Raw genomic sequence first — 22,785 nt, 5'->3', positions numbered from 1 at the left:
CACACAGACACAGACACACAGACAGACAGACAGACAGACAGACAGACAGACAGACAGACAGCCGCACGCACACACACACACACACACACACACAAGCACAGACACACAGACAGACAGACACACACACACCAGGGATGTGAGCAGATTTTCCCGAAAAAAAGAGGAAAAGTCTAGGGGGGTCTGGGGTCATGGCCCCCCAGAAATTTTTAAAACATTTGATTGCATTTTAAGCAATTTCATGCAGTTTGGACAACATTCACATCAAGAAATGTAATAAGTCAATGGCAAAAGTCAATAAGTCAAATAAACAAGATGGCAGATGCAGTAAAATTTCTGAGTTAAATCAGTACTTTTAAAAAATCGGGCATGGCTTTCGCGCACTGGTCTGGGAGCAATACTGCCATAAACTTCAACCCCCACTCCCCAGACACAAGGACAACTGTCACAAGCGTGCAATGTCTGACCCTTTCCCCATGTTGAAGCATATTGAAAAAAACTTACCTTGTACTTACCTTTTGATGGAACAAACAAAACTCCATTGCAAACATAAGACATAAATACAACATTTATCCCCATGACATGGGGTTTTGGACGCTGAAGAAACATTCATAGTTTTTTCGCTTATCACATGAACAACTGTAAAACATCTCATTCACTTACAGGCTAAAAGACAACTTTATCTTAAAAACAAGCCATCAGCTGACTCTGAGTATTTACAATTTATGTGTGACGCCACACCCCATGTTATAGTGCAAGTATTCGTGACAGAAAACATATGATGTCCGAAAACCTATGCTGGTGAAAGCCGTCATCGAAAACAGGACAATCCGCGCCAAATATCCGGTTTTCGATCATATTTTTCGGAGTGTTTTTTTAATTTTTTTAATTAAATTTTTACGCGGAAGATGATTTTTTCCGAGGACTACTGTTTTAAAAAACGCGATTTTCCGCGTTTCCGCGGAGATTTCACATCCCTGCACACAAAGACACACACACACACACAGACACACACACAGACACACACACAGACACACACAAAGACAGACACAGACACACACAAAGACAGACACAAAGACAGACACAGACACACACAAAGACAGACACAGACACACACAAAGACAGACACAGACACACACACACACAGACAGACAGACAGACGCACGCACGCACGCACTCACACACACACACACAGACACACACAGACAGACACAGACACACAGAGACAGAGACACAGACACACACACAGACAGACAGACACACACACACACACACATATACAGAGGGAAGGAAACTTGACGTATAACAACACTTTGACAAACTCTGTTTTTGACTTATTGGAATGGAATGGAACCAGCTTGAACTGATACTAACTGCCCCACTGACTTTTCTCTCTTTTTTTTGTTTAGTTGAAAAAAGAAACACGAAGCCTACACGAATATGAATGTGCACTGCTCCTTAATTATAAGGAGTACCTGGAACATCTGGAGATGTCAATCAAAGGTGAGCAACACATCTGTACATTTCACCAGTCAGCTGTTTTTTTGCTTGTTTGTTGTTTAATGCCTCACTCATCAATATTCCAGCTATATGACGGCGGTCTGTAAATAATCGAGTCTGGACCTGACAATCCAGTGATTGACTTCATGAGCATCGATCTATGCAATTGGGAAACAACGACATGCATCAACCAAGACAGCAACCAACCAATCCCATTAGTCGCCTCTTACAACAACCAAAGTCGCCTCTTACGACAAGCATAGTCGCCTCTCACAACATGCTTGGGTTGCTGAAGACAGGTTCTAACCATGGGTGTCACCAGTCAGCCTTAGATGAATGCTTCGTTTTCTTTTTGATTAATATTCCCCAAAATATTCTGAAGCAGAACTCAAAAACCATGAGAGATATCTTAACCAAACTTGGCACATAAAGAGGTCTAGTGGTGAACTGAGGTGCCTTTTGCTAGTTTTGGATTTAAATTTTTTTTGTTTTTCAAGTTTCCATTGCAACAACTTTGACTTAGACTGAAAATGGCGGTAGTGCTCGTTTCTGGAGCAGACCTTAAAAACCGTACAATATTTCTTGTCTTGCACACAACCGGACATGTCATATTGGCGGGGGATATGAGTATTTCATGCTTGTTTGTCTTAGGGTGACTGGTGAAAATGTTTATGATTTTTTGTTGTTGTCAAAACAGGAAAAATGCCAAAGAGTAAAAAGCAGCCTGAGATGGAGATTCCCAAAGATGTGTCAAGGGTGAGATTTGAATGAAAACTGTCACATCACTATAACCATGGTAACTGAAATAGGTGGGAAGTTATGAGACTAAGTAATGGGTGAAACCTTATCAGTATCTTGTCTTCTGGATAAATGAAATGAAAACATCTCACAAGAATTATGATGAATATTTTTGAAACTTAGTTATATTAAGCTGTGACTACAGGAGCCAAGTTGTCTGAGTGCTGCAATTTGAGTTGTGTCCCTTTGGCATGCCAGGATCCTGTAATCATGGGTTTGCCCTGATTATGGTAACCTATCCAAACTTGGGCTTTCCTCCCACACCTTATACTGGCACTGCATCAAGTAACTGAAATACTGTTCAAAGTGGCATTCAACCAAACTTATGGGTAATCTTGCACACTCCCCCATTTACATAAGTCAGTATGTCAGCCAGATGTGTTTCTTTTATCATTGATTCATTCAGTCAAATTATATTGGGTATCTCGCCTTGACGCTTGTCAGTTGTGGTGGCCCTGGATGTGTCTCTCCCCCACAAAAAGAAATAGGGACGCGCGGCATATTGTTTTTGGCTCCGTTGGTGTTGGCATTGGTGTGTGATGGCATTGACGTCAGCATTCCTATCCTTTTCCGAGCCCTGTTTTGAAATCTGTTTGCCATTTTTCCATGGAACTTTTGATTTGTAGATATATTAATTTTTTTGTTTTTCTGTTTTCATGGCAACAAATTTTAATGTATTGCAGTAATGCAAGTCAAGTTGCAACCATTATATTTTCAGCCAATCTGGAAATAGTAGTCCGTTAGTAGGCATGCTTTATATTTTTCGATTTATGGAAAACTATATACAACCAAAATTGCTTGGTTAGCCAATGAAATACAATGGAATCACTTTTAATTTATTAATTTGTGATGTATTTTCAGTCCGTGTCTGAGCTGGCGTGTCGGTGTATGAGTGAGCTGCTGGTGCACCACCCCCACTTCAACTACTCCTCCAACATCATTACCGTCCTGATGCCACTGATGCGACGGGGCGCCGTGCTGAGGGACCAGGTGATCAGCACCGTCACCAAGGTGTTCCGTGATGACAAGGCAGGACAGGTGACACTGGAGGTGAGTCAACTCTCTTGGTACACCCACGGGTGACAGGTGTGTCAACTCTCTTTACATGCATGGGTGACAGGTGAGTCAACTGTCTCAGTACACCCACGGGCCACAGGTGTGTCAACTCTCTTGGTACACTCACTGGTCACAGGTGAGACAACTCTCTCAGTACAATCACTGGTCACAGGTGAGTCAACTCTCTGAGTACACCAATGGGGGACAGGTAAGACAACTCTCTCAGTACACCCACGGGGCACAGGTGTGTACACTTTCTGGTCACAGATGAGTCAACTCTCTCAGTACACCCACTGGTCACAGGTGAGTCAACTCTCTCAGTACACCCAAGGGCCACAGGTGTGTCCTCTCTCAGTACACCCACGGGTGACAGGTGAGACAACTCTCTCAGTACACTCACTGGTCACAGTCAGGTGAGTCAACTCTCTCAGTACACCCACGGGTGACAGGTGAGACAACTCTCTCAGTACACTCACTGGTCACAGTCAGGTGTGTCCTCTCTCAGTACACCCACGGGGGACAGGTAAGACAACTCTCTCAGTACACCCATGGGGCACAGGTGAGTCAACTCTCTCAGTACACCCACGGGCCACAGGTGAGACAACTCTCTCAGTACACTCACGGGGGACAGGTGTGTACACTCACTGGTCACAGGTGAGTCAACTCTCTCAGTACACCCACGGGGGACAGGTGTGTACACTCACTGGTCACAGGTGAGTCAACTCTCTCAGTACACCCACGGGGGACAGGTGTGTACACTCACTGGTCACAGGTGAGACAACTCTCTCAGTACACCCACGGGCCACAGGTGAGTCAACTCTCTCAGTACACCCACGGGCCACAGGTGAGTCAACTCTCTCAGTACACCCACGGGCCACAGGTGAGACAACTCTCTCAGTACACCCACGGGCCACAGGTAAGACAACTCTCTTGGTACACTCACTGGTCACAGGTGAGACAACTCTCTCAGTACAATCACTGGTCACAGGTGAGTCAACTCTCTCAGTACACCCACGGGGGACAGGTAAGACAACTCTCTCAGTACACCCACAGGGCACAGGTGTGTACACTCACTGGTCACAGGTGAGTCAACTCTCTCAGTACACCCACGGGTGACACGTGAGACAACTCTCGTGGTACACTCACGTGCCACAGGTGAGTCAACTCTCTCAGTACACTTATGTTCCACAGGTGTGTCAACTCTCTCATTACACCCATAGGCTACAGGTGTATACACTCACTGGTCACAGGTGAGTCAACTCTCTCAGTACACCCACGGGGGACAGGTGAGACAACTCTCTCAGTACACCCGCGTGCCACAGGTGTGTCAACTCTCTTGGTACACCCGCATGCCACAGGTGTGTCAACTCTCTTGGTACACTCATTGGCCACAGGTGTGTCAACTCACTTGGTACACTCATGGGCCACAAGTGTGTCAACTCTCTCAGTACACTCACGTGCCACAGGTGTGTCAACTCTCTCAGTACACTCACGTGCCACAGGTGTGTCAACTCTCTCAGTACACTCACGTGCCACAGGTGTGTCAACTCTCTCAGTACACTCACGTGCCACAGGTGTGTCAACTCTCTTGGTACACTCACGTGCCACAGGTGTGTCAACTCTCTCAGTACACTCACGTGCCACAGGTGTGTCAACTCTCTTGGTACACTCATGTGCCACAGGTGTGTCAACTCTCTTGGTACACTCATGGGCCACAGGTGTGTCAACTCTCTTGGTACACTCATGGGCCACAGGTGTGTCAACTCTCTCAGTACACTCATGGGCCACAAGTGTGTCAACTCTCTTGGTACACTCATGGGCCACAAGTGTGTCAACTCTCTTGGTACACTCATGGGCCACAAGTGTGTCAACTCTCTCAGTACACTCATGGGCCACAAGTGTGTCAACTCTCTCAGTACACTCATGGGCCACAAGTGTGTCAACTCTCTCAGTACACTCATGTGCCACAAGTGTGTCAGAACTCCATAGCTTTCTGTGTTATCACAGTTATCCTTGTTTTATGCTTTTAGCTCAAATAGTTTTCTTCTGTTTTCAGATTGTGCGAAGTATTGGGCGAATGGTCAAAGCGTGTAACTACAGTGTCAAGCCTAAGGTAACATCAAAGTGTTTCTGTGTCACCCGTTTGAAACAGTTAGCCCTTTTTGTTCCCAATAGAGTGCTGCCCGAGTCGTAAATGTCGTAATCACTCATTGATGCCATACATGAGATCCGGGTTAGAAAAGGTCTTCAGCAACCCATGCTTGCCGTAAAAGGCGACTTACAGGATTTGGCGGTCAGGCTTGGTGGATGCATGTCATCGTATCCCAATTGCGTAGATCAATATTCATGATATCAATCACTGGATTTTCTGGTCCAGCCTCGATTATGTACTGACTGCCATCATGTAGCTGTACGGCTTTAAACAACAAACAAACAAACAAAAGTAGCCCTACATCATGCTAAATGATATTATTCTCAGTTATATTCTTGTGAAGCCCCATCACAATGTTGCCTGCTGTGTTCACTGCCTGATTTGTTGTCCCTGCGGGGATTCCCGGGTAGAATTGGTCCCCAGCGATGGTCGGACAGTAAATTTGACAAATGTTTGTGTATTTGATGGACAGTAAATGTGACAAATGTTTGTGTATTTGATGGACAGTGTGTGTGACACCTGTTTGTGTATTTGATGGACAGTGTGTGTGACACATGTTTGTGTATTTGATGGACAGTGTGTATGACAAATGTTTGTGTATTTGATGGACAGTGTGTGTGACAAATGTTTGTGTATTTGATGGACAGTGTGTGTGACACCTGTTTGTGTATTTGATGGACAGTGTGTGTGACACATGTTTGTGTATTTGATGGACAGTGTGTATGACAAATGTTTGTGTATTTGATGGACAGTGTGTGTGACAAATGTTTGTGTATTTGATGGAAAGTGTGTGTGACAAATGTTTGTGTATTTGATGGACAGTAAATGTGACAAATGTTTGTGTATTTGATGGACAGTAAATGTGACAAATGTTTGTGTATTTGATGGACAGTGTGTGTGACAAATGTTTGTGTATTTGATGGACAGTAAATGTGACAAATGTTTGTGTATTTGATGGACAGTGTGTGTGACAAATGTTTGTGTATTTGATGGACAGTAAATGTGACAAATGTGTGTGTATTTGATGGACAGTGTGTGTGACACCTGTTTGTGTATTTGATGGACAGTGTGTGTGACACATGTTTGTGTATTTGATGGACAGTGTGTATGACAAATGTTTGTGTATTTGATGGACAGTGTGTGTGATAAATGTTTGTGTATTTGATGGACAGTATGTGTGACAAATGTTTGTGTATTTGATGGACAGTAAATGTGACAAATGTTTGTGTATTTGATGGACAGTAAATGTGACAAATGTTTGTGTATTTGATGGACAGTGTGTGTGACAAATGTTTGTGTATTTGATGAAAAGTGTGTGTGACAAATGTTTGTGTATTTGATGGACAGTGTGTGTGACAAATGTTTGTGTATTTGATGGACAGTGTGTGACAAATGTTTGTGTATTTGATGGACAGTGTGTGTGACAAATGTTTGTGTATTTGATGGACAGTGTGTGTGACAAATGTTTGTGTATTTGATGAAAAGTGTGTGTGACAAATGTTTGTGTATTTGATGGACAGTGTGTGTGACAAATGTTTGTGTATTTGATGGACAGTGTGTGACAAATGTTTGTGTATTTGATGGACAGTGTGTGTGACAAATGTTTGTGTATTTGATAGACAGTGTGTGTGACAAATGTTTGTGTTTTTGATGGACAGTAAATGTGACAAATGTTTGTGTATTTGATGGAAAGTGTGTGTGACACATGTTTGTGTATTTGATGGACAGTGTGTGTGACACATGTTTGTGTATTTGATGGACAGTGTGTGTGACACATGCTTGTGTATTTGATGGACAGTGTGTGTGACAAATGTTTGTGTATTTGATGGAAAGTGACTTTTATTGCTGTGTAGGTACTGGACACACTTTTAGCTCTCAAGATCAGAGAGGTCGACTTGTCCACATTTGGGGAAAATCAGAAAGTCGAGAGGCGGAAAGAACAACTACAGAGATTGTCAAAGAAAGAAAAGAAGGTTTGTTAGGTTAGATTTATTCAACATGGATGTGGTCATTTTAAAGATTCGCTCTGCAGAGTTGCGTCCCTTGGACACGCCAGAAACCTATGATTGTGGGTTCGATTCCCGGTTCGCCCTGATTATGTTTCTAGGTTTTGTAAGCACCATACCCGTGCTCTTGTGTTTCACCGAAGTGGTAAACATCTGAGACCTGCATGACTTCGGGCTTTCCTCCCGCATTAAGCTGACACGCCGCGATATAACTGTAATACTGTTAAAAGCGGTGTTAAAACCAACTCACTCACTCACTCGTTGTGTAGAGGCGACTTGTATTTCATTGAAATCAGGACTAATAGAGAGGAAGAGGCTTTTATGTTTGGCCTTACATTGTTGCATTAAATGTAAAGTTGATCTTAGATATTATAAGTGCTTTAATTGAAGAAATTAAGACCTTATAAGAATCTCAATTTTGAACAAAACAATGATTGTTTCCAACTTTGCTTGCCAAAGGCACAGAGATAGATCCAAGGTGTTGCTAGGCTACAGCTCAATGTTTCAGAGGAAGAAAGCGATGGACAAGATCAATCAGGAGCTGCAGGAGGTCCAGGCCACAGAAGACAAGAAGAAGAAGCTGAAACTGGTAAGTAGGGAGTGGAGATGTGGGGATGTGAATAGGAGGGGATATGTTGGTGGGGTGGGGTGAATAGTGAGGGGAGATGTTGATGAGGTGAATAGTGATGGGAGATAATGATGGGGTGAATAGGGAGGGGAGATGTTGATGAGGTGAATAGGGAGGGGTGTGTGTTGGTGAGGTGAATAGGGAGGGGAGATGTTGATGAGGTGAATAGTGATGGGAGATCTTCATGAGGTGAATAGGGAGGGGAGATGTTGGTGAGGTGAATAGGGAGGGGGGATGTTGGTGAGGTGAATAGGGAGGGGAGATGTTGGTGAGGTGAATAGTGATGGGAGATGTTCATGAGGTGAATAGTGATGGGAGGTGTTGATGAGGTGAATAGGGAGGGGGGATGTTGATGAGGTGAATAGGGAGGGGGTGTGTTGATGAGGTGAATAGGGAGGGGAGATGTTGATGAGGTGAATAGGGAGGGGAGATGTTGGTGAGGTGAATAGGGAGGGGAGATGTTGGTGAGGTGAATAGGGAGGGGAGATGTTGGTGAGGTGAATAGGGAGGGGGTATGTTGGTGAGGTGAATAGGGAGGGGAGATGTTGATGAGGTGAATAGTGATGGGAGATCTTCATGAGGTGAATAGGGTGGGGAGATGTTGGTGAGGTGAATAGGGAGGGGGGATGTTGATGAGGTGAATAGGGAGGGGAGATGTTGGTGAGGTGAATAGTGATGGGAGATGTTCATGAGGTGAATAGTGATGGGAGGTGTTGATGAGGTGAATAGGGAGGGGGGGATGTTGATGAGGTGAATAGGGAGGGGGGATGTTGTTGAGGTGAATAGGGACGGGAGATGTTGATGAGGTGAATAGTGATGGGAGATGTCGATGAGGTGAATAGGGAGGGGAGATGTTAATGTGAATAGGGAGGGGAGATGTTGATGAGGTGAATAGGGAGGGGAGATGTTGGTGAGGTGAATAGGGAGGGGAGATGTTGATGAGGTGAATAGGGAGGGGAGATGTTGGTGAGGTGAATAGGGAGGGGGGATGTTGGTGAGGTGAATAGCGAGGGGAGATGTTAATGTGAATAGGGAGGGGAGATGTTGATGAGGTGATTAGGGAGGGGAGGGGAGATGTTGGTGAGGTGAATAGGGAGGGGAGATGTTCATGAGGTGAATAGTGATGGGAGATGTCGATGAGGTGAATAGGGAGGGGGGATGTTGATGAGGTGAATAGGGAGGGGGGATGTTGGTGAGGTGAATAGGGAGGGGAGATGTTGATGAGGTGAATAGTGATGGGAGATGTCGATGAGGTGAATAGCGAGGGGAGATGTTAATGTGAATAGGGAGGGGAGATGTTGATGAGGTGATTAGGGAGGGGAGATGTTGGTGAGGTGAATAGGGAGGGGGGATGTTGGTGAGGTGAATAGGGAGGGGGGATGTTGGTGAGGTGAATAGCGAGGGGAGATGTTAATGTGAATAGGGAGGGGAGATGTTGATGAGGTGAATAGCGAGGGGAGATGTTGGTGAGGTGAATAGCGAGGGGAGATGTAGATGAGGTGAATAGGGAGGGGAGATGTTAATGTGAATAGGGAGGGGAGATGTTGATGAGGTGAATAGTGATGGGAGATATTGGTGAGGTGAATAGTGAGAGGAGATATCGGTGAGGTGAATAGTGAGGAGAGATGTTGGTGAGGTGAATAGTGAGGGGAGATGTCGATGAGGTGAATAGCGAGGGGAGATGTTGATGAGGTGCATAGCGAGTGGAGATGTTGGTGAGGTGAATAGGGAGTCAGATGTTGGTGAGGTGAAGTGAATAGGGAGGGGAGATGTTGGTGAGGTGAATAGGGAGGGGAGATTTTTGTGAGGTGAATAGGAAGTCAGATGTTGGTGGGGTGAAGTGAATAGGGAGGGGAGATGTTGGTGAGGTGAATAGTGAGGGGAGATGTTGGTGAGGTGAATAGCGAGTGGAGATGTTGGTGAGGTGAATAGGGAGTCAGATGTTGGTGAGGTGAAGTGAATAGGGAGGGGAGATGTTGGTGAGGTGAATAGGGAGGGGAGATGTTTGTGAGGTGAATAGGGAGTCAGATGTTGGTGGGGTGAAGTGAATAGGGAGGGGAGATGTTGGTGAGGTGAATAGTGAGGGGAGATGTTGGTGAGGTGAATAGCGAGGGGAGATATTGGTGAGGTGAATAGTGAGGGGGGATGTTGGTGAGGTGAATAGGGAGGGGAGATGTTGGTGGGATAAAAAGAGGAGGTGTTTGTTGGGCGAATAGGGAGGGGAGATAGATGTTGGTGGGGTGAAGATAGTTTCATATAGCGGTGTGAGGATTCAGTTACAATAAATAATTTTACTGTGTGCAGTGCTTTGAGTTTAGGAAGTTGAGACATGCGTGGACTGATTCGCTTTACTTGACAACATCGCAAAGCAGTTTCCTGTATCAAGCAAACCGCCTCTGTCAGTGTTCGTGACTTTCTTGTTACAGCACACAGAGATTATCCATGCAGTGTTTGTGACCTACTTCCGGATCCTGAAGAATGCCACACAGTCTGTGCTCCTGCCATCAGTCCTAGAGGGACTGGCCAGGTAGGAACATTATTATGTCAGGTTATACAGGTGGGTTGTGATAACAGTGTTTGGAATCGGTTGACATGGATTTTTGGATGGCACAGCAACTGATGACAAGTCATAACTGAAAATACACAATCTGAGAAACATCTTTTCACAGTATTCTTCATCACCCATCGATGAAAACAGTTAATTGGAGCATCACAATTAGATACATATCTCTGTCTTTAAACTAGTACTCCCTTGGGAGATTACAACCCAAGCTGCCTGCGAGGAGCTAGAAGGTTAACAGTCACATCTGACTGGGTTTCCATTCACTGCTATACATACTTCTGTCCTGTGTCCTGCATGAGTTGCTGTGTCTGGTAAACATGTGTCCACTGTGTTTTACATGCACTTCCATCATGTCCTGTTGTATGTGACGAATGCATATAGTCCTTCCTTTACCGTCACTATCTCGTGAACTGGCAAGTGATGACACCATTGTCGATTTAGAGCACCATGATGGGGTATTTGCAGTATGATATAAGAGTGTTTACTTTTCTCACAAACTTAACTTTTCCTGCTTGACACATGGTCTAGATTCCATATATCAGAAGTGTGACATTACAAAGAGTGAGTGAGTGAGTATGGTTTTACGCCGCTTTACTCAATATTCCAGCAATATCACGGCAAGTGACACCAGAATCGGTTTTACACATTGTACCCATGTCGGGAATCAAACCCAGGCTTTCGGCGTGACAAGCAAATGCTTTTACCACTAGGCTACCCAAAAGCCCCCTGAAATTACAAAGAAAGCATGTTTATATGAGCTAGGTCAGGTCAACCGACGAAGATAGTAACATGATAAAGGTTCCAAGTTTTGCTTCACAAATGAGTGAGTGAGTGAGCACATATCCAGTGCACCTTCGATAGAGCCATCTAGGAGCCACAACTGTCTTAACTCCCAAACCATGACACAGATTTATAACAGTCTAATGCTAAGTTCACTTTGTGTAACCAGGCCCTGTAACCATGCGTCTCTGCAGAGATGCTGTCGATACATTGGTCATACACAAATGTATGCAGAACCAACAGTGAGTGAGTGAGTGAGTATGGTTTTACGCTGCTTTTAGCAATATTCCAGCAATATCACGACGGGGGACACCAGAAATGGGCTTCACACATTGTACCCATGTCGGGAATCGAACCCGGGTCTTTGGCGTGACGAGCGAACGCTTTAACCACTAGGCTACCCGACCGCCCTGCTTCACAAATGAGCATGCTCCTATTTTCACCACTTCTGCTGTTGCTCTATTTTCGCGACATGGATGAGCTGGTTTCGCTGTAAGGTAATTCTACTTGGTTGCCTAGAACAGAGATGGCTTACATGGTTGGCGACAGTCATAATTGTTTTACTTTTGTAAACAATGTGTCACCCTGTCACATGTTCAGGCACGAAATGACATTGTTCAGCGGATGTTTGTTGGAATGTATGTGTTAGGGCTGGGACGGATAACACGGGTACTCAGGTCGGGTGGGTCCTGAGTAGGAGCTGGGTACCCACAGGACTACCCGGACCCGTGGTTAATCATGTGATATATTGTTTAATGACAACAACTCACTATAGCTCAGTGGTGACACTACAAGTCGCTAATGTTCGGATTTCTATCTGACGATGCACACATTCCCTTTAACTTATATATGTTTGAGGAAAGATAAAGCTTCAGTCAACTTCCGTGTATGCATGATCTGACTGTTTGATACATATCTAAATAGTTCTGGCCAGGGCTGTGGTAAGACAATTACCAATCAGACATTTTGTTCCCAACTCTTGAGACCTGCAGTGGGTACCCCGGTAGGGTCGGGTAATAGGGGGTTGGGTATCCGGGTAGTAAATTTGGACTCGTCCAAGCCCAAGTATGTGCTGTATATGATGTTATTCTTCATCTTCAGGTTCGCACATCTCATCAACATAGAATTCTTTGATGACTTATTCAAGGTGTTTCAGTCCCTCATCACGTCAGGTGTAAGTAAATACTTTCAACACTGTCAGTTTCAACACCCAACCAGTAATATAAGGGGTAACGCTATTTTTCAGGGCATTATCATTTGCAGGAGCCTGAGGTCTTCCATTAACTGCCCGACGACAAAGAGCTTCTGCAAATGATAATGCCCTGAAAAATAGCATTACCGTTATTATAGCTAAAATGGATAGAATTTGTTAGCAAATAAAAATAAGCAACAATATCAGTTTTCAAACATTTACTGCTATCAACACTCAACGATTGTCACTGACCCACTTTTACAAATATGGAAACATCATAGAACAAACCAGATGACGTCACTGTTGCACTCCCTATGACGTCACCCAACAATGGCCGTGATAATGGCCTGTCGTCAAGCAATATGAGGGCATTATCAAGTTACAGTGGCCTGATCGTTTCTGATAACATGCGGGCAGTTTAATGATAATTCTATCCATTTTAGCTATTATGATGAACAACACTGATTTTGGAAGGTGATCACATACATTATTTAATAATATCATAAATTTGGAGTGATACCGTAAATCATGAAATGACAAACTTTAATATCTCCTGTTTTGTTTACCTGAAGTGAGTTTTTTATGTTTGTTTGTTTGTTGTTTACCACTGCACCATATTCCAGCTGCATGATGGCGGTCTGTATAGTATAAACTGACTGTACAGGAATATTGCTGACTTTGCAGGAATATTGCTGACTTTGCAGGAATATTGCTGACTTTGCAGGAATATTGCTGACTGTGCAGGAATATTGCTGACTGCACAGGAATATTGCTGACTGTACAGGAATATTGCTGACTTTGCAGGAATATTGCTGACTGTACAGGAATATTGCTGACTGCTGGAATATTGCTGACTGGTGTTAAACACACTGTCATTCCTTGTCTCTCCCTCCAGGACCTGACGTACCGCGAGAGTCTGCACTGTGTCCAGACAGCCTTCACCATACTGACGGGGCAGGGCTCCGCCCTCAACATTGACCCCATGACTTTCTACAAGCAGCTCTACCAGATGCTCTTCAAGGTCCACGCAGGTGTGTTGATGGTGACCCGAGGGGGAGATAACCATTGTCCCAGGCAGTAAACAGTAAAATGTGGCTAACTTACCTTTGCCCAACACCTGTATACACTAGTCACTACTATACACTATTCTATGAGGCTTCGCTAAAGATTAAAGGACCCGACTGTACACTTTATGAGTTGCATCATAATGGACTGATGTCTGGGCACTATTAAAATTACCTCCCCTGTGATCTAACGTATCATTGAAACATCATTCTTTCATTACTGTCAAGCAAGGTGGCGCATCTGGAAAGATTATGTCTACCATCTCTCATGCAGTTGACCGCCTTCGTGGTCTAGTGGTAGAGCGTCCGCCCGGAGAGCGGAAGGTCCGGGGTTCGATCCCCAGCCGCGTCATACCAAAAGATGTTAAAAGATGGTACTTGTTGTTACCCTGTCTTGCACTCGGCATTAAGGGGCTAAAACAAGGACTGGTCGGCTCAGTGTCAGTATACTGTGTCTGAGTGGGGTATTCATGTTAAACTGCGGCTTGGTATCTTGGTGAGCTAGCACTATAAATCAGCATCAGTCCGGACTAGTACAAGCAGCCACACAAACACACACACGTACATGCACATCGTTATATAAGTGCAATAATCTTGGACGCGACGTTAAACCCCATTTCACCTCACCTCACCTCTCATGCAGTTGGGTTTTCCCAAACATATTCAAACCAGTGTCTGGGGGCACGGGTGGCCCAGTCGTCTAAGGCGCCGCGATTCGCTGTGCAAAGTTTTCGTCCCTTGGGCACGCCAGAAACCTATGATTGTGGGTTCGAATCCTGGTTCACCCCGATTATGTTTCTAGGTTTGTCAGCACCATACCCGTGCTCGTGGGTTTCACCGAAGTGGTAAACGTCTGAGACCTGCATCACTTCGGGCTTTCCTCCCACATTAAGCTGACACGCCGTGATATGACTGGAATACTGTTAAAAGCGGCGTTAAACCCAACTCACTCACTCACTGACTCAAACCAGTGTCCCTGCCAAAGCAGCCACAGAGTTGTCCGGGGCGGACGTCAGTGCCGGGGGAATTATGGCTGTGTATAGACACAGGCATGGGCAATTCTTGAAAGATTTCATAACCACGTGTACACCTGTTGCTCAGTGGGGCAACAGGCATCATACTTAAGTCAAACAAAATGGCTGTTGCTCGTCCTCCGTCAGTCCACCATGTTCATCCCATAGCGAGCCATATCACGCCCTAATCAGGCCGTTGATTCACGTGAGTTACAATGTTAAGTAGTGCAACCGGCTTGGTAAGCACGCTATTGCATGGCTTGCTGTTGCTGCAGTCTCTAACATTATTGCTGGAAACAAGGTTGCAACTTGTATGACAGAAAACACCTCAACTCACTATAACCAGCGACACAATAACCATAGGGTTATGGATAATCACACCCTGAATGGAGGATAAAATGTGACTTAGTAAAACTATCAATTTTACCGATATTATATTTTGTTTTAAACCCACTTTTGTGTATTAATGTCAGGGTGCAGGCAATTAGGTGGAACAGCCTGTCAGTTAGCCCTGTTAAAGGATTTTCAATTTAAGGCACCATTTATTACAGATTTCATTTTAAACCCATCTCTCATAAAAGACAAGGCTAGTCATAACTTAGGCATCTTAGAAAAATAACAATGTTTGTTCTACCCAACGTGTGGTGTAATAATGTATCGTTTTGCCCTGAACTATTAGAACGTTGGCAGCCTTGTGTTTTCACTACCGGTATTATAGTTCAGGCAAAATTTTGCTTTATTATATTACACATGGGGTAGAGCAAACTTTAATTCTTAAGTCAGTTATTGGACGTGTGGTTAAATTACTATAGACAAATTGGGGCAGTGGGGTAACCTAGTGGTTAAAGCGTTCGCTCGTCACGCCAAAGACCTGGATTCAATTCCTCCACTGTGATATTGTTGGAATATTGCTGAAAGAGGCGTTAAACCACATTCACTAACTCTGTGCCCTCCTCCTCCTCAGGACGCTCAAGTGACGACGTCCCCATCATCCTGGACTGCCTGGACCTCATGATCAGCCGTAGGAGAAAGCAGGTGAGAATCTCGTTACCAGGTATATAGTTGTGATGCATGTCACCACCTTCAGGACACACACATCTGTAACTGTGTGTCAGTTGAGGAAGGGACATTTGTCATTTGTTATGTTGGATGATAAAACTTGAAGCAGGATTCAGACTCTCTTGACTCTATCGTGGATACATCAGCCAGGAAGTAAATTGAGGCGTAACTTATCATGGTATCAGGTAATTATGACCGCCATGGAAACAATCATTCAAGAAAAAGTCCAAACAGTTCTTTTTGTCTTGGGGGCACGGGTGGCCCAGTCGTCTAAGGCGCCGCGATTCGCTGTGCAGAGTTTCGTCTCTTGGACACGCCAGAAACCTATGATTGTGGGTTCGAATCCCGGTTCGCCCAGATTATGTTTCTAGGTTTGTCAGCACCATACCTGTGCTCGTGGGTTTCACCGAAGTGGCAAACGTCTGAGACCTACATCACTTCGGGCTTTCCTCCCACATTAAGCTGACACGCCATGATATAACTGGAATACTGATAAAAGCAGCGTTAAACCAAACTCACTCACTCACTCTTTTTGTCTAAAGACCAGCATTTTGAATTTCTTGGCCAACAGATGTTAGGTGGGAAAAAACTTGTGCTTCAAAAGGTAGCCGAATATATTGCCATGTGTGCAATGTACGTGTTGTTTCCTTGTTATCCCCCTGGCATATAATGTGAGTGGATGTTGTCGATGCCTCTTCTTTCCGTCCGCCCGGAATCATTTTGCTTCTGGAGCGTAACGAAAACCGTTCAATATCTTTCAACAAACCTTGGCAGATATATCAAACAGATCCTGATGTGGTGCCTTTTGCTATTTGGGGATTTTTATTTTTGTCAATTTCCATGGCAACAAGTTTGATTTTGACTCATATGGTGTGTTTGTCCAGACCATATCTTAAGACTAACAGGTAAACTTTCTTAAAACTGTGTCCACACAAAGATGATGTAAGACACATGATACTGCCCAAGGGTCCACAGACCTGAGGAGTTTGTTGGTTGTGCATACATCTGTGTATGACCAATGTATTGACAGCATCTCTGTGGAGACGCATGATACCAATCAGGGCCTGGTTACACAAAGTGATCTTAGCATTAGACTGTTATAAACCTGTGTCATGGTTTGGGAGTTAGGACAGTTGTGGCTCCTAGATGGCTCTGTTGAGGGGGCACTGGACATGTGTTCATGTATCACTGATGTTGTGTAGGTGTCCCAGCAGAGGATCTTGTCGTACATGAAGAGGCTGAGCACACTGACGCTGCAGCAGATGCCCCACTCGGTGCTCGGACTCCTCTCCACCATCCGGGGACTCATTCAGGTGAGCTAACACTCAACCACAGGCAGCCAGGTGAGCTAACACTCAACCACAGGCAGCCAGGTGAGCTATCACTCTACCACAGGCAGCCAGGTGAGCTATCACTCTACCACTTGCAGCTAGGTGAGGTAACACTTGACCACAGGTAGCCAGGTGAGCTAACACTGAGCCACAGGTACCCAGGTGAGCTAACACTTGACCACAGGCAGCCAAATGAGCTAACACTTGACCACTTGCAGCCAGGTGAGATAACACTCGACCACTTGCAGCCAGGTTAGCTAAAACTTGGCCACAGGCAGCCTGGTGAGCTAACACTCAACCACAGGCAGCCTGGTGACTATAACACAGGACCACAGATCGAAGTGAGGTCGTAGACAATTGCATTTCAGGATGGGGCCGATTTGTCAAGGGTCATTATCAGTGATTCTGGGATCTGAACGCAAATCCCAATCTCATTAACATCAGATCTTTGACTTCGACATAAGACCTTTCTGTGTCAAGATCTGATGAGCCCTTCATAGAAGACCTTCTTTAGTGTCCGATCTTCATGCAGAGATGTATCATATCAGAGTAAAAGATCTGATTTTAATAAGATGGAACTAGGGCTGAGACGGGTAACTCGGGTACCCACAGGACTACCCGGGCCCGTGGTTAGTCATGTGATATATTGTTTAATGGCAAAAACTATCTGGAACTCTATGGTTACACTACAAGTCACTTCTGACTATGCACCCATTCCTTCTGATTTTTCATATGGTTGAATAAAGATATAACTTAAGTCAACGTCAGTGTATGATACATGTATCAAAATACGTTTTGCAAGTGCTGTGGTAAAAAAAATTCCCAATCGGACATTTTATATCTCTTGAGACCTACAGTGGGTACCTGGGTAGGGTCGGGTAATAGGGGGTTGGGTACCCGGGTAGTAAATTTGGACTCGTCCCAGCCCTAGATGGAACAGATCCTGGCTGTTAAATGTCCAACTTAATGTGGTGTATTAGATTTCTGGGCCTTGACTGTATGGCGAAATCACATAGGTTGGTAGCCTACAGACTGTATAACACAGAGATAAACTGCATCTATGTGTCACTTCTCGCAGGGCTTCCCCTGCACGGACCGGCTGTTTGACAATGAGGCTGAGGGGAGTGGAGTGTTCCGCCCAGACATCGAGGACCCTGAACACTGCAATGCCCAGAACACTGTTGTGTGGGAGCTGACACTTCTACAGGTGAGTGGCTCTCATGGGTGTGGTTGTCTATGACGTTCCTACAGGTGCATGCTTACCCTCATGCATCAAACTCACAGTTACCAAGTTAGAAGGGTTCATGATGCATGTTTTCTGGTGTGACAGTTTGGGGACATTCAGGAAAAGGTATGAATGGGGCTGCATCTGTGTAAGGCCACACTTTTTATTTTTCATTTCACTGGCTCTTCGCCCCTACTCTAAGAAATAAATTAAACTTAAAAATATTTATTTTTATTGTGTCTCCCACTACTAATATAGAACCTCTTATACAATATAAAATGTTATATGTAAATCCCATGTATACATCGCTATTAGTGATTCAAGAGGCCACCTGCAACTCCACAGCAGAATGATTTTATATATTAATAAATAATTAAATTTTTTATTTTTATTTCGACTGACCTTGTGTGGCAAAGCTGGATTAAATTAGTGAAACATAAGATGAAAAAAGGGTGTCCTAATGCAAACACCTTTCAGTTAAAGCATGTTTTTTGTTGTCTTCCTTAGTCCTCAGGTTACCAAAAAAGGTATCAAACTCTGAGATACAGAGCCTATGTTCCTGAGTCATCCATCACGGCACGTGGAATCTGGTGGATGATGGGTACAGGTGTTGTTTTCAGTATTTGGATCACTGTATGCCATCTATTGTTGGATTGAGATTGTCTTGGTTGTTTCAGCACCACTTTCACCCGGTCGTCCGTCAGTACACAGCTCACATCAGTCGCATGGCGCCGTCTACAGGGGAGGGCCAGTTGGCGACGAATCTGGCCAGAGTGTAAGTCTCATGAACAGCTGCCCCTGGGGGATTACAGGGAGCAGGCCATGCTGGGAGGAACATCAGGGGATTGGTTGGTGAAGTCCTGACTTGTGTGTCGGGCTTCTAATCTTGTGATGTGAGGTACGATAGCACGTGGTCCTGTGTACAGCGAACAGGTAACAAATCAGTGAAGTTAAGCAATATCGGTCGTGGAGAGTCCTTGGATGGGTGACCTGTTCGTCAGCTTGGCTCCTGAGAGTTTGTAGAGCTGTGGTCCTGCCCCACACTGAAGCACAGTCAACACATGTGGTGTGTCCTTGGGCAAGTGACTTCGAAATGTGCCTCTGTTTGCCCAGCAGGATGAGCGGGCAACGTGGTTGTTAACCTTCTTGCGCCTAACACACAGCTTGGGGTGTAGTATACTCCCCAGGGAGCTGAAAATGATTGTTGAGCGCACACTGATCCAGTGACTGGGGTAATAATAGCACTTTGAGCATGCCCCTGAGTGGTGTGGAAATATGAGCAATATAAATGGCCTATTATTAGTAGTTGTATGGGTGACTGTATTCAACTGCGGTGGCATGTGGTCCTGGGTACAGTGCACAGGTCACAAGTCAAGTGAAGGTAAGCAGCGTCGGTAGTGGAGAGAAATTGGATGGGTGACCATGTCAAGCAGTTTATCCTGAGAGTTGCTAGGAGTTGGGTCATGCCCCACACTGAAGCACTTAAATATGCCTCTCTGTTCACCCAGCAGTGAATGGGTACCCAGTAGGATGAGATGATGATTGTTAACCTTCTAGTGCCTCACAGGCAGCTTGGGTTGTATACTCCCCAGGGAGCTGAGAAAGAAAATTGAGTGCACATTGTTTCATTGACCAGTTGTGCATGCTTCAGGGCGTGGATTTGGTGCATTAGATACATGAAGCTTATTATAAACTCAGGGATGCAACTTGGCACTTGCCCAGGTCAGTTTGTCTGATGTGGAAGGTGTCCTAAGGGCCCTTAGAATTTCAGGCTTTTTAGGGACCTTCCCTGTATGTTATCACTCTTCAGGCTTGTGACATCTTCCTGAGGCAAGGGAGATTACTCACCATGAAAGTCCACTTTCCACCCTTGGCACACTAGGCTGGGAGTTACATTTTCTCAATCAGGCATAAATATGGTCAGTCTTGACGTGACCAAATATTGTAAGAACTACTGCTTGATTGGAATGGCATGATTAAGGGTTTACTGAGGCCTACCAACCTGACATAGTATTCATTTTTCATTCTATGTACGCTTGACCGATGTTTTATAAACGGATGAACTTTGTCAGTTAACTGAGTTATCTCAGGCATGAAGAGTCTGACAGCACTGACTGAATCTACAAGTGAGGGAATTGAAATTAGTTACTCCTGAGAACAGTGTTACAATTCATTTTGCATGATGTCAAATATTATTTTGGTGGGAGGAGCTAAAATTATCGTTGATGGTATTTTGTTAGTTGTCCGAGAGTGGAGCAGAGTCCCGACACCCACTGCTGACCAGAGAGATTCTTTCTGTATGTTGAAAGTTGGAATCAGAAAATGTTACAGAGTTAAAAGTTGATAAGAAGTACTATCAGGCTCTTCAATGCATCCCCTAGGTATGTGTTGTGTATATATGTCAGCATCAGAAACACATCTGAGGAACTACTGTGTGTAATATTCAAGAATTCTGTCTACTGTTCGTGACAAGTGCTTACTGTCAAAGGGAGATAACTCTAGATACCAGGGAGTAGTAACGAATGTAGACACTGTCAGTGTGGGGAACTTCTAATGTTGTTAAGTAACTGGTAAGTAATGGTAAGTGATCAAATGTTTGGTACATGTTGCTAGGATACCTGGGTAGGTTATGAGGATGTAACAGAGATGGTAGAAACAGCAGTTTCGAGTCTAGATCTTGAATAAACAAGTCATGTTGTAACGAGCTGTGTTACGATCTTTCAATACAATAAATGGACTTTGAGCAACAAATCTGACTTGTACTTTGAGCTTCATCATCCCTGGAACCAAGGAGCGGTGAGAATCAGTTGCCGAGGGGGAAGGGTATCACACCCCCAACACCTACAGTGACACCATCTTTCTCATCTGTATAAGTTTAAGATGTATAACATGAGACTGTACTGTATCTATTTACAGAGCTCCGAAAGACCTGTACAGGCGCTACGACTTGACCCAGCACATCCTAGACACATCTATACCTGCACAAGTGAAAACAAAAAAGAAAAAGGTTGGTAGTTCATTAAGAAAAAGCTTGGTAGTTAGTTAATGAAACCCTTTCTTGGAACAAACCATTTGATATTCAGATTGGTCTGGGATTTCTTTAGAGCCATGTCTTTAAGACATGCAATCTATTTCACTGATTGGTTGGTTGATTTGTTGTTTTACACCTCACTCAGCAATATTCCAGCTGTATGACGGCGGTCTGTAAATAATCTAGTCTGGACCAGACAATCTAGTGATTGATATCATGAGCATCGATCCACGCAATTGGGGTCGATGACATGCATCAACCAAGACAGCAAGCCTGACCACCTAATCCCGTTAGTCACCTCTTAGACAAGTATAGTCGCCTTTTTCTGCAAGCATGGGTTGCAGAAGACCAATTCTACCCTGGATCTTCACGGGTCCTATTTCACTGAAAGGAGACAAACAACAAATTTATTTTCAAGACATCCAGCATGTCCTTGTTCCGAGGGAAAGAGTTTTTTTACTAGTATTTTTGGAAACATGTTTTGGTCAAGATTCAGCATTTAGCTTTGAGGAAATGGCCATGACGGGGCTGCTTCTGTTTTTAATCTCAGCATCATTATGATTTGTGACATGTTTGGGTTATTCCCTGTGGTGTATTTATCACCTTTAACAAACTATTCTACAAGCAGAGGTAAACATGACAGTTTTTTTACAAAGATCCGTTGCTTTCAGTTCCAGCCACCACGGTTCCACAGTGAGGAGCTGCAGAGCTACATGGAGAAACAGTGTGCTGCTGTGCCCGACCTGCCCGGTGAAGACATGATGGACATCGGATAACACCTCGCTTGTACCTAATGTAAATAAACCATAACACATGCCCTGCTTTTGTGTATTGTGAGAGTCAGAAATAAGTGATGGGCGAGCCAGATGTGCATGACACGGAGTGTAACCTCCCACAATCAGTGAACCTCATACAGAAAGGGGGCGGTCAGGTAGCCTAGTGGTTAATGCGTTAGCTCATCTCGCCGAAAACCCGGGTTTGATTCCCGACATGGGTACAATGTGTGAAGCCCATTTCTGGTGTCCCCAACTGTGATATTGCTGGAATATTGCTAAAAGCGGCGTAAAACCATACTCATACAGAAAGACTTTGTTTTCACTCAGCAATATTCCAGCAATATGATATATTCGTAAATGTCAGATCACTTCTATGCAGTGTTCTCGTGGTCAAACCATTATCAAGTTTCACAAGTCAGTACAACAAATATTGTGAAACCCTGTTATTGATCCCAGTGAAACTACAGAAAATACTGATGATTTTAAAGTAATTAATTAACAAATCCTGCATGGTAATGATAGTGTAGCTTTGTAGGCATGTTGATGTCCAAGCAATACTTGCCAGGACTAAAATATTTCCTGACAAAAATTGCTTGATTCAAGGATTTGTCCTG

General features: G+C 44.4%; 1 protein-coding gene across 1 annotated transcript in view; it reads left to right on the top strand.

The window, feature by feature from the left end:
• Positions 1-22,211, top strand: part of LOC124136575 (nucleolar complex protein 3 homolog) — a 28,430-nt gene extending 6,219 nt beyond the window's left edge. The window contains exons 6-20 of the mRNA XM_048393588.1: positions 1,407-1,500; positions 2,195-2,253; positions 3,157-3,345; positions 5,408-5,464; positions 7,357-7,476; positions 8,018-8,098; positions 10,564-10,664; positions 12,582-12,654; positions 13,568-13,703; positions 15,714-15,784; positions 17,011-17,121; positions 18,218-18,346; positions 19,042-19,139; positions 21,281-21,371; positions 22,067-22,211. Coding sequence (XP_048249545.1) covers positions 1,407-1,500; positions 2,195-2,253; positions 3,157-3,345; positions 5,408-5,464; positions 7,357-7,476; positions 8,018-8,098; positions 10,564-10,664; positions 12,582-12,654; positions 13,568-13,703; positions 15,714-15,784; positions 17,011-17,121; positions 18,218-18,346; positions 19,042-19,139; positions 21,281-21,371; positions 22,067-22,171 — 1,515 coding nt within the window. The 3' untranslated portion in view covers positions 22,172-22,211. The remainder of the gene's footprint in view (positions 1-1,406; positions 1,501-2,194; positions 2,254-3,156; positions 3,346-5,407; positions 5,465-7,356; positions 7,477-8,017; positions 8,099-10,563; positions 10,665-12,581; positions 12,655-13,567; positions 13,704-15,713; positions 15,785-17,010; positions 17,122-18,217; positions 18,347-19,041; positions 19,140-21,280; positions 21,372-22,066) is intronic.
• The last annotated feature ends 574 nt before the right edge of the window (positions 22,212-22,785 follow it).

Source organism: Haliotis rufescens, unplaced genomic scaffold (genome assembly GCF_023055435.1).
Source record: "Haliotis rufescens isolate VD_foot unplaced genomic scaffold, xgHalRufe1.0.p SCAF_12, whole genome shotgun sequence".
Classification (NCBI taxonomy): domain Eukaryota; kingdom Metazoa; phylum Mollusca; class Gastropoda; order Lepetellida; family Haliotidae; genus Haliotis; species Haliotis rufescens.
The sequence above is the reverse complement of the archived record's forward strand: the minus strand, read 5'-3'. Positions and strand labels throughout refer to the sequence as shown.